Raw genomic sequence first — 15,603 nt, forward strand, 5'->3', positions numbered from 1 at the left:
ACTGGATATTACCTATACAATGACAAGAAGACGCCTTCAAGAAATGACGATGCTCAAGGAAGACCCGTAGACTGAGAGTTCCCATTTCAACTGCCCTTTTAAACATTACGTATTTGTACGTTTATGTCTTTGAAAACATTGTACTTTTTTCTCAGTACAGCTGAAGAGGACCTTAGTGAAGGTCAAGAGCTCCTGTTCTGTATTTACTCACTCACGCTACAGAGCGGCTTTTTCTTAACCACTTAGCTCATTCTTATTAAAGAATTTTTCGCAGGAACAAAGGGTGCACACGACACAAGTAACGGATAAACAAGATACAAGGTGATCAATACTTAAACAATAAAGTTGGAGAGAGACCGAGGTGGTGGGCTGGAGGAACAGCATGGCTATAGATCACTTCATCTACATGGATCCTGTGTAGCGCGCGCTTATGCTAAGTTCACACATTCACGTATCAAGTCACGCATGCACACGCACAGCTGGAATTTGTGAAACTTGCGCATACACGAGAAAATAAGCCCCGCCCAACTGGATACGTGTCACAGGACGATGTGCGTGATGCATGCGTATTATAGTGCGCGCCGCAAATGCGCACTGCGTAAGGGTGACGTGACACTGACCAACAAGCGGCGGCGCAGGCAGAAGTAGTGTGTGGCAGAGCACATAACACCAACGTACGTATACCGTATGTGTTACGTTCTGAGTAACTGAGTTACGCAAACGTCACGTTGGCCCCACGTACTGCGGGGGTTAAACCCTAGCTATATAAGGGCCGGCAGCTGCACATGTGAGGCTAGTCAATGCTATAATACCACAGCGACAAGACATACTACCAACGTGCTGAAGCAACATGGACAACATAGCTGAAATGCGTCACCTTATAGCTATAGCACGTATGGATAGACCAGAAATGTTGCCACTTGTCATTGAGTATGTGCACGTCATGTTATTGCTGGAGCTTGCAATGATTGCTGCAAAGCACTTAGAGCAGAAAAAAGGCGGCCAAGGAGGGTGTGGGCGTGGCGTACCTGCAGAAAAGGATGGAGCAAGGTCATTATGACAACCTGATGGAGGAGTTGTCAACCGAAGCCTCAGACCTGTACAGAAATTTTACCCGGATTGACAAGGACCTCTTCAATGAAATTGTTGAATGGGTCACACCCTACATTCAGAAGAAAGTGACATTCTGGAGGAAACCCATTGAGCCAGGCCTACGTGTTGCTATCACCCTCGCTTCCTCACTACAGGTGATTCATACAAGAGTCTGCAATATTCGTTCGGGTAGCCCACAACACCATTAGTCTCATCGTACCAGAGACCTGCAGGGCCATTGTTGCTGCCTTCGGGGATGAGGAACTGCAGGTGCCACAAACACCTGAAGCGTGGCAGGAGGTTGCAAGGGGTTTTGAGGAACGGTGGAACTTCCCGCACGTAATTGGAGCTATAGATGGGAAGCACATTAGGCTCCGTAACCCTCCCAAGGGCGGTACACATTACTTCAACTACAAGAAGTTCTACTCCATGGTATTACTTGCAGTTGCTGATGCTTCATACAAGTTCCTATACGTCAACGTGGGAGCCATTGGGTCAGAGTCAGACGGTGGTGTATTTGCCCAGACCTGACTGGCAGAAATGCTGTTGCAAGAGGAAGCAAATCTTCCCCAACCGGATGCCCTGCCAGGTCAACCTAATGGATCTCCTGTGCCCTACTTCCTAGTTGGCGATGATGCCTTTCCCCTGAGGAATTACCTTATGAAGCCCTACCCCAAAAGAGGACTTAGCAAGGAGGAACGGATTTACAACTACAGGTTAAGTAGGGCACGCAGGACGGTGGAGAACGCCTTTGGGATTCTGGCAAATAGATTCCGAGTATTCCACACTGCAATATGCTTGAAGCCTGACCATATAGAGCCATTAGTGATGTCCGCATGTGTTCTGCACAATATGATCATAAGAAGAAATGCACAAAGACAAGAAGGAGATCAGGAGCACCCTGTCACACATGCTGTCATCCCTGGTAGCTGGAGGAGTGACCCGTCCTTAGGAGCAGCCCTTCCAACCGTGACCGGCAACACTGCAACGAGGGATGCAAAGGAACAGCGTAACATGCTGAAGGAATACTTTTCATCGGCTGAAGGCTCCGTCCACTGGCAGGAGAACATGATTTAGTTACTCTCATGCATACCTGATTGTTGTATTTAAAATTCAATAATGTATCAATTCAGGATTATTTTGCCCTGTGCATTTGTGTACTTTTGTTTGTTTTAGTTGATTTAATAAAAGATATTGCTCAAATCCATGATATATTACTCTCATCAATACTTGGTAATTGGGAAGAGGATAGAGCGGGACATGACTTTGCAAATTTATTTTTAATCAATATGAAACAAACATACATATAAATAAAAGAAAGAAGATGTAGTTATTTTGACCTTTTCAATAATTTCTTAACATTGAATCTATTCTGATATGATAATTCTATCATTTTTGAAAGTACCTTCTCTTAACATTGTTTCTATTCTGTTCCTGTATTTATTTTGGACTTATTTATAAATCAATAATGCATCAATTCAGGATTATTTTGCCCTGTGCATTTGTGTACTTCCGTTTATTTTAGTTGATTTAATAAAAGATATTGCTCAAATCCATGATATATTACTCTCATCAATACTTGGTAAATGGGAAGAGGATAGAGCGGGCCATGACATTGCAAATGTATGTTTAATAAATATGAAACAAACATATATATAAATAAAAGAAAGAAGATGTAGTTATTTTGCCCTTTTTAATAATTTATTAACATGGAATCTATTCTGATATGATAATTCTATCATTTTTGAAAGTACCTTCTCTTAACATTGTTTCTATTCTGATATGATAATTCTATCATTTTTGAAAGTACCTTCTCTTAACATTGTTTTTATTCTGAGGTGATAATTCTATGTTCTTGAAAGTACCTGCTTTTAGCATTTACATTGTTGATATTCTGATATGAAAATTCTATCTTTTTGAAACTACCTTCTCCCCGATATTTGTGACATTTTATATGACTTGCTAATATTTGGCCTGTTGTCATTTTGCTTCTGTGCACATATGTTACATAAAGTATTTTGAACTTATTTCAAAGTCAATAATGAAATGTTAGTGTATTCAGGTTCATTTTGCCTTCTTTATTTGTGTACTTGTATTATAGCTACTTCATTGAATACATGATATTTGAGCAGAGGATAGAGCTAGACATGATATTGCAAAATATATTTATTTAATATAAAATAGAAACATACACATACATAAAAGCAAAAGGAAAAACAACAGTATATACATTAGCTCTGTAAATTGTTAAGGAATGTCGTGTCAAGCGACAGGTTGCTGAGGTCTTTTGGTGTGGATGTCACCAACTGTGCTTGCAGGAGCGCCAGCTGCTGTGCAGTGAGTGCAGGCTGCTGCGAACTGGCAGGTGCAGGTGCCTGACACTCTGCTGTCACTGCCATGGTGTGGGTCATCAGGGCCCTCGACGGCACCGTGGAGCCCTCTTTGGCGGCACGGATGTATCTTTGAATGGCACCGAGCACCTCCATTTTCAGGTGCAGGCTCAGCTGTTCTGACACCTGTGCGCACTCATCCTCGACCTCTTGAAAAAACATCCTCCAGTAGAGGACACGGGGGTTACGAGGAGCTGGGTGCACAGTGGTCAGCATATCGTCCCGGAGGGCCTCTGCCCTCGTGAAGGCGATGTCGAACAGCTCGGAAACTTGGTGTTTCCGAGCCTTGGTTGTTGCTGGATCAATCGGAGGGGGCGTGGGCGTCGGTGTCGGGGCAGGAGAAGAAACAGGAGCAGCAGGCAGGTCCAGAGCTTGGGCAGGGAGGGCGGCAACAGCACAGGCAGCCTGTAAAAAGAGGAGCAACATATATGAGAACATGGTATAAAATGTATATTGAATGCATGGAAACTATGTAATAACGTTGTATTCAGTAATAATTATGCATGGAAACACATTAAAACAAACATACCATCGGAAGTCCCAACACCTTTGGCTTCCTTTGACGGACAATGTGTGGCTTCAGGAAGTGGAAAATGTTGAGAATCCATTTCTCCCAGTCCGTCAGCCGTCTGCCCGTCCCTTGGCTACTCTTCTCCGCCGTAAGCCGCCCAAAACGACTCCTGAGGGACGTAAACCACGTCTTTAGTTCATGGCCGCTCACGGGAGGAACAAGTGACTGGCCCTTCTCTTCGAAGGCCCTCCACACCTTGGCCTTATCCCTGTAGGCTGTGAGGCCCTTGTTATAAATAAACTCGGCCTCGGTCTCCAGCCACTCGCCAACAAGCCTCTCGTTTTCCTCCGAAAGGATCACTGACGGGTTCTTCTTCCGTCCTTGACCTGTAGGGCCATCTCCTTCAGGAGTACCTTCGGTGTCGGCGTCGGCATCCCCTCGTGGGCGTTGTCGTCGGTGGCGGCGGCGGGTCACTCGTGAGACGAGGCAAGGTCCTCTTCCTCCTCCTCTAGCTCGCTCTCCGTCACGAGCTCGTCGGCCTCAAGCTGCAGCACAACAGCATCGCTGCCTGAAGGGGGACCATCAGCTTCAGGAGGCTTTGCGTAGGGGGCAACTCCAGCTGCCAGGGCTCCTGGAGTTCTCAGGGCCCCTTTCCTGGTCCTCTTCAGCATGGGTCCTTTGGGCATCTTGGCTGCAGTGGACGACGAAGACGGAGGCGCTGAGGGAGATAGCAACAGGATGCTGGCCGGAGAAGCACTGACCTGGAAGCGCGCCGCCTGCCCCTTTTATCCCAGGTCAAAGCGTTGCCACATCTCCGCGGTTGCGGGGGGTGCGGCAGCGTTGCCGCGTCTACTCCCACGCCATTCTGACAGCCACGCAGTGCCCTGGGGCAGCGTGGGCCCCCAGGTAAGGGCGTGGCAGCTGCGCGGTCAACCCGCGGGTGGCGCCACGCTGTGCGGGTCGCGCCACGCTACCTGACAGCTGACCTGGCCAACCCCGCAGGGTTTTGAGCAGGTCGAAAGGTTCCTGCCTCCCGGCGCACGGCCAGGTGGTCCGTAACGGTCGCGCCGCATGCTGCCGCATTTACACAGTACTTACGGTACATTTACGCTGTATTTGCGTTGTGTTTACGTACTTTCTGGCTCCGCCCCGTTCGTGGCCGTGCGTGGGCATGCGTGCCTTGATACGTGAATGTGTGAACTTAGCATTAGTCTTCAAGACCTAAATTTCATAATCAATCAATCAATCACAACAGAGCATACAGCAAATTCACGCTTTGATTTTGCGAAATTTGGTATCTTTCTGGAATTCTAAAAACTAATTATTATCAATAGTTATCTTCAATCTGGGGATTCTAAACCATCGGTTGCCAAGCCTTAGCCGACTGCAGATTTTCATCTGAGGTAACACAATTGTTTGTACTGATGGATATGATTTTTTTAATAACCTTGTTTTTTCCTCCCTCATTCTGAATGAACAAAAGCTTGGCAGTAAAGCTGTAAATTGAACAAGGTGAGTCCCAGAGGCTACTGTATACAATGCCTGACGAATGTCTTTCACCCCTACAGGAGTAAAAATCACATCTTGGAAAATTCTTAGGCTCTCTTAATGCAATTGATTGTATCTATGAAACACAATAAAAGAAAATACTATTTTAACACTGTTGTGTCTGACATCTATGCTCTTATATAAGGTATAATTTAAATCTAACAAAGAAAAAACTTCTGAGCATAACTGTTAATGCATCTTACCTTAAATAGAATTCTGTCTGTATATGAAGGTACCCGTTGTTTTGAGGATGTGTCATAATGATCGGTACCAGGATCATATTTAAAAGTAGGAGCAAAAGTAATTGGTCCTTCTTCAAATTCACTAAATGCTTCACCTGAAGATTCAACACAATCAATCAGAATCTGTTTAACCCACAGTATGAACGACTAAGCCTACGGTAGCTAGTATTATCTTTCTTTAAGTCTTCAGCTGAAAACCCTTATGGATAGAGCCAACTTCACCAAAGTAAGTGATACCTATAATGGAAAATTAAATATGCCAACTCCAGCTAATGAGATAGAAGTTGATGATCACTTTACTTTAATATGATATTGCAGTTCTGCCTATAAATGAGCAATTCCATTTTTATGAACAATATTACTGCATGCTAAAATAAGATAAAAAGTGGAATGAATAATGATTGGCTGAATAATTTACGTTTGTTGGTATCGAAATGACTGAGGTCATTAATGCCAAAACCGAATAACTTGGGCTAAAAATTTTAATCTTGAGTGAACATTCAAGAAACGTACAAGTCAATCCAAGCATGCTTGGTAAATATTCACACAAATATCAATAAAGTTTGATATACTACGGAAATGATAAATGTTAAAAATCTAAACCTTATATTTTATTTAAAAAAGACGACTAGGTTTCTCAATAACATCAAAACTTGAATTGATTTATGCACAGCAGCCATAATTATAACCCTGGGGAAAGGTAATTGCCCAACTCATCCTAGCAGAGAGAATGGGACTCCCGATTCCACCAAGTGCTGCACTGTTTCAGATATTCACAGCAGAATGGCCGTAACTGCTCAACCATTAAAACCCATTAGTCTAATTTGTGTGGCCAATTGCTTGGGTGACAAAAGACAGTTTCCTATCTCCCTTGCATGTTACTGTATACCCATGGGCAAAATGATTTATCAATTTTCGTATTTCCTGGTTAGTTCTAATCATAATCTTCCAAGAGATTTGCGGTCTTCTTTATTTTCAGCCTCTTAGTCTGAAAAGTTCCTAAATATCAAACAACAAATTCTATACTGTATGGCATTTCATTACATACTCTTTACCAATCTATCTGCCCATTCACTGCCTGTTACACCTGTGTGATAATGTGTAATACAGTACAAGTTTACATCTACACCACACAGATTCAGTATGAATACCAGATCTGAAATCTGTAATACAAGTGAGTGCTAAGTACTGAACTTCTCGCCAGACTGTGATAACATAAAACTGTAAAAATTGAAACTGGCACATTAAGACCCATTGCATCAAATAACTGGTAAAATAGCTCTAAATCCAACAGTAATACATCAAATTTGGAGTCACTCATATAGACATGCAAAACACACCTTAAATGTACCATTTCCTAAAATAAGTAAGGCAATACTTCACCTGACATTTCTCTAATGTGTTCAGAAATTTACAGTACTGTAGTCAGTTTCTGGTAATTCCCAAAGAGGTACTGGAGAATGTGTAAAGCATTATATTAATGACTGATAAATTTATGTTTGCAGTACTTCAGATTTATTTGACTTGGAAGCAAATGTGTTGTGGCATTCAAAGATGGCGTACACAAAATAAATAAGTAAAAAATGCGCCGAAGTTGCTCCGGCGCAATCGAGTTTTCTGTACAGTGTATAAATGCTGTATGAGCCGCGGACCATGAAACTTCCTGCCACGGCCCGGTGGTGGCTTGTCCTATAGCGCTGCCAGACGTTAGATCATGGCTAACTTCAACTTTAAATAAAATAAAAACTACTGAGGCTAGAGGGCTGCAATTTGGTATGTTTGATGATTGGAGGGTGGATGATCAACATACCAACTTGCAGCCCTCTAGCCTCAGTAGTTTTTAAGATCTGAAGGCGGACAGAAACAGTGGAGGCAGAAAAAGTGCGGACGGACAGACACGGCCGATCTCAATAGTTTTCTTTTACAGAAAAGTAAAAAAATGTCTCCTTCCTAATTACAAGATCAGTTAATGAACTGGTTAGCCCTTGGACCTCTTCTAGCAATGAGCTTGCAGTTCTGAAGTAAAAAAAGTTCAGGGAAATCTCAGCAGCATCCACCAACATATGATCAATAAGAGATGAAAAGGTTCCTTCAACTATCTAGTCTCCAAAATTATGGACAATTTTTGTCCATACTTTTTAGTCAATACAGTTTTTAATCTAAACAGAGATCCAGGTGTGAATAACTCACACCCAAAATTCAGCTTTGGTAGGACTGAAACCTTCTCCAGTGTGAGTAACTCCTTGCAATCACTAATCCAGGGAGTATGAGACAGAACTCTCAGAATACCCGAAACTTCATACAGGCTATTTGGCCATGAGAGCAGCTTTAAGAGCAGGGGAATCTACTGTCAAATAACAGTCATAAGGAAATCAAGTTCATCTAACACAAGGAATCTAGTTTATCTGGATTTGGATGGACACTCTGGATTTGGATGGACACCCCTCATTTGAACAAAGTAAAACAAGTACTGATAATTTTGAAGATGATATACATTTTTTCTAGACTTGCAAACCTGAAGTGCTTTATATGGATATATATTGGGCAAAAGTGGGTCCAGTCATTGGAGACTGTAGTTAACTTTCAGTAAATGAAGGGAGTGAGGGGAATTACAACCCACTTGTTTATATGTCACCATTACTATTTCCTTAAACAACAGGGGAAAATGGAGGGTTGGTTGGAGGTTAGATTATGGTAAAAGATCAAGTTTTCATATCTAAGAAAAATTTTCAAATTGCTTTGTAAATTTGTGATTTGCTCCTACAAAATGCTAACCTTGAAAATGATATTATTGTCAATGTGTTGACTGTATACATTTCATGTTTCTATGGGAATACTAAGCTTTGTCTTTCATTATTATTATTCAGAAGCTGAAACCTACTCATATGGAATAAGACCACAAGGGCCATGAACTTCAAATTCAAGCTTCCAAAGAATATGGTGTTCATTAGGAAGTAAGAGAGAGGTAAAGGCAAATACAGAAAGAAGAGATCTCTTATTAAAAAAGAAATAATAAATTAACAAACAGATAAAAAGGTATTAAATTGCAATGAGAATAGCATTAGGGTATTAACGCATTGCATCTTTGCTTGAACTTTTGAAGTTCCGGTTGCATGACAGCCTCAGGGAAAGGACCTCTGGAACTGAGAAGTTCGACAGCCAGGCACATTTACTGCATATTAGTGTTGCTGTTCAGCGAATTTCATTGCTATTGGCAGCACAAGGGGATCAGGGATGAATTCGCCTCCCTGGGTGGGAGGTTTTGTCTGAAGAACATGACTGGTGTTCTTCCCAGGAAATGACAGTTTTCCCATCACATCATATATGTACATGAGTCAGGAAAGGATGATTTCTGCAACCCCCTTTACTGCCTGGTATATGTGATGTAAAGGCTAACAGGGTTCTGTGCCTGAGTTTGGCTTTCTTGTGGCCTTGGTGTAGAAAATTTTGAAACTGGATATCCTGTGTGTGACGGGAAGACAAGCAATATTGGAATTAGGTCTAAAGACTGTTAACAATAGAGTGCTTTGTTGTGTAACTCGCCTGCATCTGGCAAGAACATTGTATACACAGCAGAGGGTTGTGTATACACTGAGAGAGAGAGAGAGAGAGAGAGAGAGAGAGAGAGAGAGAGAGAGAGAGAGAGAGAGAGAGAAAGTTGGTACCAGTTACCCTTCATTCAACCAAACTTAGGCAAGTTGCTTTATGACCTTGTTGTACAGCAACCACAGGTGCTACACAGGTGTCAGAGGACTTGTAGGACATGTCCTGTCGGCAGAATGAATTAAAAGTGGTTTGACAGCACCAGAAACCTGCTGTGAGAAGTTCTTAAATGCCAAGGATGGAGCAATTTCCGTTACTTTATGATTTACTGCTCAGGGTATGGAGCATCACCATTACCCAATGACTTGCATGCCCACTTGATTACCACCTTCGCCATGTCTGCGCCGTCTTGAAACATCTGCAGGAGAGTGGACTAGTCGTTAGGTTCGACAAATGTATTTTCGGGACAGAAAAAGCAGACTTCCTTGGGCACGAGATTTCCCCAGCAGGAGTGCGCCCCACGGCCTCTAAAGTAAAAGCTATAGAGAATTTCCCAAAACCACAAACCATCAAGGCCCTTCAGGAGTTTCTTGGGATGATAAACTACTACCGACGTTTCATCCCTCACTATGTACCCCCTGACATCAATCCTGAAGGGCAACCCAAAAACGCTAACCTGGGAGGCTCCACAGCAGCAGGCATTCATAGAAACAAAGACAGCTCTCGCCAATGGCAATACCTTGACTCACCACAACCCTGCAGCCACCCTCAGACTGACAACGGACGCCAGCAACATCGCCTGCGGCGCAGTACTCTAGCAACTAGTGAACGGTGCCCCCCAACCCTTGGCCTTCTTCAGCCACAAGTTTTCACCAGCAGAGACTGGCTACAGTGCCTTCAACAGGGAGCTGCTGGCTATTTACCAGGCCGTGAGACACTTCAAGTACCTGCTAGAGGGGACTGAATTCATTATCCTAACAGATCACAAACCCTTGGTGCAAAAAGCCAGGAGACGCATGGTCTGCAAGGCAACAGCGACACCTGACCGCCATCTCCGAATTCGGGTGCACCACCAACTATGTCCCTGGCAGGAAGAACCCCGTAGCCGATGCCCTGTCAAGAGTAGAAATCAATTCCCTTCACCTTGGCATCAACTACGAAGACCTGGCAAAAGAACAAGCAGCCTACAGAACGGCAGTGATGGGTCTTAAGTGGGTAGACGTGCCCTTAGGAAACTCGAACACAACTCTCCTCTGCGACACCAGCACAGGCTGCCCCCGCCCCCTAGTACCCACCTCAAGGAGGAAGCAGGCATTCGACATAGTCCACTGTCTCTCCCATCCATCAGGGTGCACAATGGCATGCCTCATAACTGACAAGTTCGTCTGGCATGGCATCAACAAGGACATCCAGCAGTGGGCAAGGAGCTGCACCCCATGCCAGACGAGCAAAACAGAATCCAGAGTCGGCGACTTCCCCCAGCATCGTCGGCGCTTCGGCCACATCCACATCAACATTGTTGGGCCTCTTCCACAGTCGGGAGGAGCCAGATACCTCCTAACGGTCACAGACCGCTCCACCCGCTGGCCCGAGGCAATCCCCATGGAGGAGGCATCAACAGTGTCATGCGCAGAGGCCCTCCTCTCCAGTTGGATCAGCTGTTTCGGAGTGCCAGACAGCATCACTACAGACAGGGGTCCAGCCTTCCAGTCAGAACTCTGGGTCTCCTTGGCATGCCTGATGGGTACAACACTACACAGCACAATGGCCTACAACCCCACAGCAAATGGCATGGTCGAGAGGGCACACCGCTCTCCTAGGGCAGCTCTCATGGCACGTTGCACCGACGAGAGCTGGAAGGCACTGCTCCCCTGGTTCCCACTGGGTCTCTGCACCGCACCGAAAGCAAATGGGGATGCCTTCCCTGCTGAGAAAGTTTATGGGGAGACACTGGCCGTTCCCGGAGAATTCTTCCTGCCATCAGCCGATGGCGCCGACACCCCCTTCCCAAGGTTGAGGGAACTCGCACAGAAGTTTGTGTCCTGCCATAAGATCTTCACCAACAGAACCACTACCTACAGCCCACCCGTTTTAGACCCTTGCACCTATGTCTTCGTCAGGGTGGATGCCCGTCGACCGCCCTTAACTAGGCCCTACAGGGGGGCCCACCGAGTCATCAGGTGGGCCGCCAAGGCATACCTCCTTGACATCCACGGGCATGAAGACTGGGTCACCATCGACAGACTAAAGCTGGACAGTGAAGTATGCGAGGAGGCAGGCAGGCGCCCCAGAATTCCCTGTCACTACCTCCCCGGAGACACATCCGGCCCCCACTAAAGCGGGGTCCGGGGGGGCCCAGGGGACACACCAAGCCAAGCCCAGATGTCAGTTCCATCCCACTCCCACAGTTCTCCAGGAGTAGGGGGCCCACCCCAGCTATCTCAGCAATTGCATGATTAATGTTGTTTCATCCAATAATTGCTCCTCTAATTATTGTCTTGGCAGGGGGGGGCGAGTATTTGCAAGGGTATCAAATCACCTCTCCATTCTTGTGTTTCGCTCCTCATATGTACATTAATCACGTCAGATATGTTACCTGTTACTATTTCAGGTTCTTTATGTATCTCATTGTATGCATCATTGTATGGCCTTTCCGCTGATATACAGTAGAACCCCAGTCCTTGACCGTACCAGAACTCGACATAATTGGATTTCGACGCGAAATGTAGAGTAAATTTTGCGTTGGAGCTTGAACAACAAACCAGTATCCGACCCGATGAATTATGATGTTTATAAAAAAAAGAGTTTCGGTCAGCCGCCGCTAGCTGGCGTTGTTGGTGGCGTTCTTCCCATGCATATTTAAAAGTGTTTGGAGAAGTACATACTTGTACAGGTATATCATCAATTTTTTGGCTTTCTGCACTGAATTTTCATTCAATCATGGGTCCCAATATGTTAGGGTATCATAATATTTATTGAAAGATGTTTTACAGTGATTTTGTACATTATTCCAGAAGATTCTATATGAAATTTACCATATATAAAGAACGTAAACAACGTTTATGTAATTAGTACCGCAATATGCCACCAGGGTGGCGATTTGGTTTGTTTACATCTGCTCATGCCACAAGCTGCCGAGTGCCGACGTAAGTTAGGAAATTTTTCTTAAGTTTATGATAACAGATATATATATACAGTAATTTGACTTAATAATCACTTGTTTTAATTTATTTACTATAATAATCAGGCTTGTTTTTACCCGTTACAATATTATTCTGGTAGTGCCTAACTAACAAACCTTTTTTTGTGTACCATCAGTAATAAAGTGCATTTTTTTATACAGTATGCTTTTAAAAATGTAAGAAGTGCTTCTGATATAGTAAGTTATTTAACTCTGAACTTAGTTAACTGTAATTTGTGTAACATTTTGTATAAAAAGGCAAGGTTGAGGTAATGACTGGTGGTCAGAAATGGATTAATTCATTGTCAGTTATTTCTTATGGGAGAAATTGATTCAGAATTCGCCTATATCGAATCTTGATGCTTCTTCTGGAACGGATTAGCGTCGAGGACCGGGGCTCTACTGTATATATCTGCCTTTACATGTTCTGTAAAGCTATATATATGTCTTTTTATGCCTGTTAACAAACACAAATTCTGTATGGACGCAGCAGGGGGCCGCAGGTCGCCCGCTACCTTTCCGTCCGCTATCCACATTATAAACACCTGTCGAGAGCAATAAAGAATCAGTCTTTCACTTCTGACATTTCTTGAACCTCACAACGGATGAAAGCTCAGTTGCCTTATAAAGTTTTCCTACAAAATAAAAACGGTAACGTGTTTCTTGAAAGTACTTTCCAGAAATGGATAGTCTTCACAAGATTCGAGATGGATTCATTGCAGGCTGGTAGGCTATATTGACTGACTGGGGTAAATGGTATTAATTTACTTTAATACCAGTCTTCAGCACTGGAGCTTTTTTGCTTTGTTATTGAGTCTCCTGAATATGCATAAGATGAAAATCATAATCAGATCTATTGCAAATTTACTGGTACTGACATATTTGCTGATCAATTTTGTTATCCAATTGAATTTTTTCAAAGTTCTTTGTTTGTTTCATCAGTCACACGAGTGGGGATCCTAATCAGATTCTTTTTGCCTTAGTGCATATTTGTGTAAAGTATACATATTAATGTTAAATACTACAATCACTCTTTCAAGTGTTTATCATACAGTACTGGCTATCTTACTGAAACTTAACAGAACATATAGAAAGTGTGAAAAAGTCAATGCAGTACAGTAATTAAAGTTGATCTTTTATTGTGTTCATAATAAGTGTATTATGGGATGCCTAAACATAGGCCGCCATGTCTGCAGCACTTCACTATGGAACAACTTGTCATTTGCAAAGCACGACTGTGTATGGTGCAGTGTCTTTTAAAATTTCCTTAGCATTTAAATTATGTTCTTTATTTCTATACCTTTGGGTTAATTAAATAACTAACTTTTGAAGAATAGTACTGACTGACCAAAACTTTTGAAGAATAGGTAGCATTCATTAGTAAAAAATTACATTAGGTAAGAAAAATCTCAAAAATAATACTACCAAGCAACAAGAATATTTAGATAATTGGCATGGTATCGGTCCCCAGGATGCCAGTTATACAGAAGCTTCCGAAACTGTTACATTGTTGGTGAAGACGTACAGGAAAGGAAAGCTGATGAAATAATAGTAACATGTGATAAAGCTGATGACGGTGAAAAACCCTGCAATGCACATTACTGAAGAGAGAATTCTATACAAACTTGGACTGCCAGATGTGACCATTAAATAAATTGACCTGAAAACTGAAAGACTGATATTTGCATTGCCATACAATAAGTTACTGTAACACTTGAGTACTGTAGTCAAAATGAATGTAAGAAGTGGTTGAGACACTTAAAATATTCCGAGGAAGAACTTTAGAATATGAGCCTCTTGCAGTCCTTGAATATAGACTGAGGAATGATAATGTTCATCTGCTCTAATCTCATTACAGCAGAGCAGTTCAGTGAACTGTAATTTTTGAGGATAAGAACAAACTTATTTAGGCTTCCATTAATTTCTAAAGATGAGAAGAGGCTTATGAGAGTTTAATTAAGTACTGTATTTGTGATATACAGCATAATATGTTGTGTTAAGGGTCACAACAAACAACACTGCAGAGACATGAAATACATCCGAAGTCCATATATTTCCAGATGGTTGGTACTCCCATCACACCGTTCAGATAAACAAGACTGGACAAAATTTAGAGCAGTCACTGAAGAGTGGTACGGTATTTCATTAGAAGCAAGTAAGTGAAGTGTGGAAAACTGCCCACTCACATAACTAGCAATGTCAATTTTTCCTTTGGCAACAGGAACAATGCAGGGTAGGTGAGAAGCTGGTCATGATAAAAGATTTCGGATTTGTATGTCTAGGAAAAATGCAGTTTACCTAGAAGCTGCCATTTGTTCCTATGAGAATGCAAACTTTCATTTTTTATATTGAGATTCACTTCTTAGGTATGTTCTTTGAACATGACTGGTGTTATTCATCCACCCAGAAATGTCAGCTTCCCAGTCAAATACATAAGCAGGGAAAGGAAGATTCCTATCACCACTTGTATGGCCTGGCATATGTGATGTCAATGTTGACAGGGCCCTGCAGCCAAGTTTGGTTTGTAGATACATAATAGTATTCTCTGCTTAGTAAAAGGGAGATGGAGGGAGTGGCATTTGTCAACTAAGAGTAAGCTCTGTTGTATAACTAACCAGCCATGAAGAATACATCTGTTGGCTGCTATATCCTTGGCAAAATGCTATTCTAGACTAGAAAACTTTGGCAGCTACACAACATGTAAAACACCCACCAAGGCTCTAAGGAGGAAGTATATTGTACAAGGATTCAAGAGCAGATGCTACAACTGCTTTCAGTATATGTTCCACTGAAAGGTTCCTCCTGAATGCTTGGGAAGGAGCAATGCCTTTGACTTTGCCAATCCTAGCTTAAGGTATGGAGCTGTCTCCTTTTACCAAGCCCAATGCTAATGGAGTAGGTGCCTCCAAGGTCTTAGCTGCAGTTCCCTTTGCAATTCTGAAGCGGCACTGTGGATAATGGATTCCCGAGAGTCTGTTCTCCAAAGAAACTGCACAGTGGATAGTGGATTCCCGAGAGTCTGTTCTCCAAGGAAACTGCACAGTGGGTAATGGATTCCCGAGAGTCTGTTCTCCAAGGAAACTGCATAGTGGACAA

The 15,603-nt window shown here is 43.0% G+C and overlaps 1 protein-coding gene across 3 annotated transcripts in view; it reads right to left on the minus strand.

The window, feature by feature from the left end:
- Positions 1–15,603, minus strand: part of INPP5E (Inositol-3-phosphate synthase) — an 830,915-nt gene that overhangs the window by 116,029 nt on the left and 699,283 nt on the right. For all 3 annotated transcript variants that reach the window (XM_067084336.1, XM_067084335.1, XM_067084334.1), the window contains one exon: positions 5,745–5,878. In XM_067084336.1, the coding sequence (XP_066940437.1) occupies positions 5,745–5,878 (134 nt within the window). The remainder of the gene's footprint in view (positions 1–5,744; positions 5,879–15,603) is intronic.

This window comes from Macrobrachium rosenbergii, chromosome 41, assembly GCF_040412425.1.
Source record: "Macrobrachium rosenbergii isolate ZJJX-2024 chromosome 41, ASM4041242v1, whole genome shotgun sequence".
Lineage (NCBI taxonomy): Eukaryota > Metazoa > Arthropoda > Malacostraca > Decapoda > Palaemonidae > Macrobrachium > Macrobrachium rosenbergii.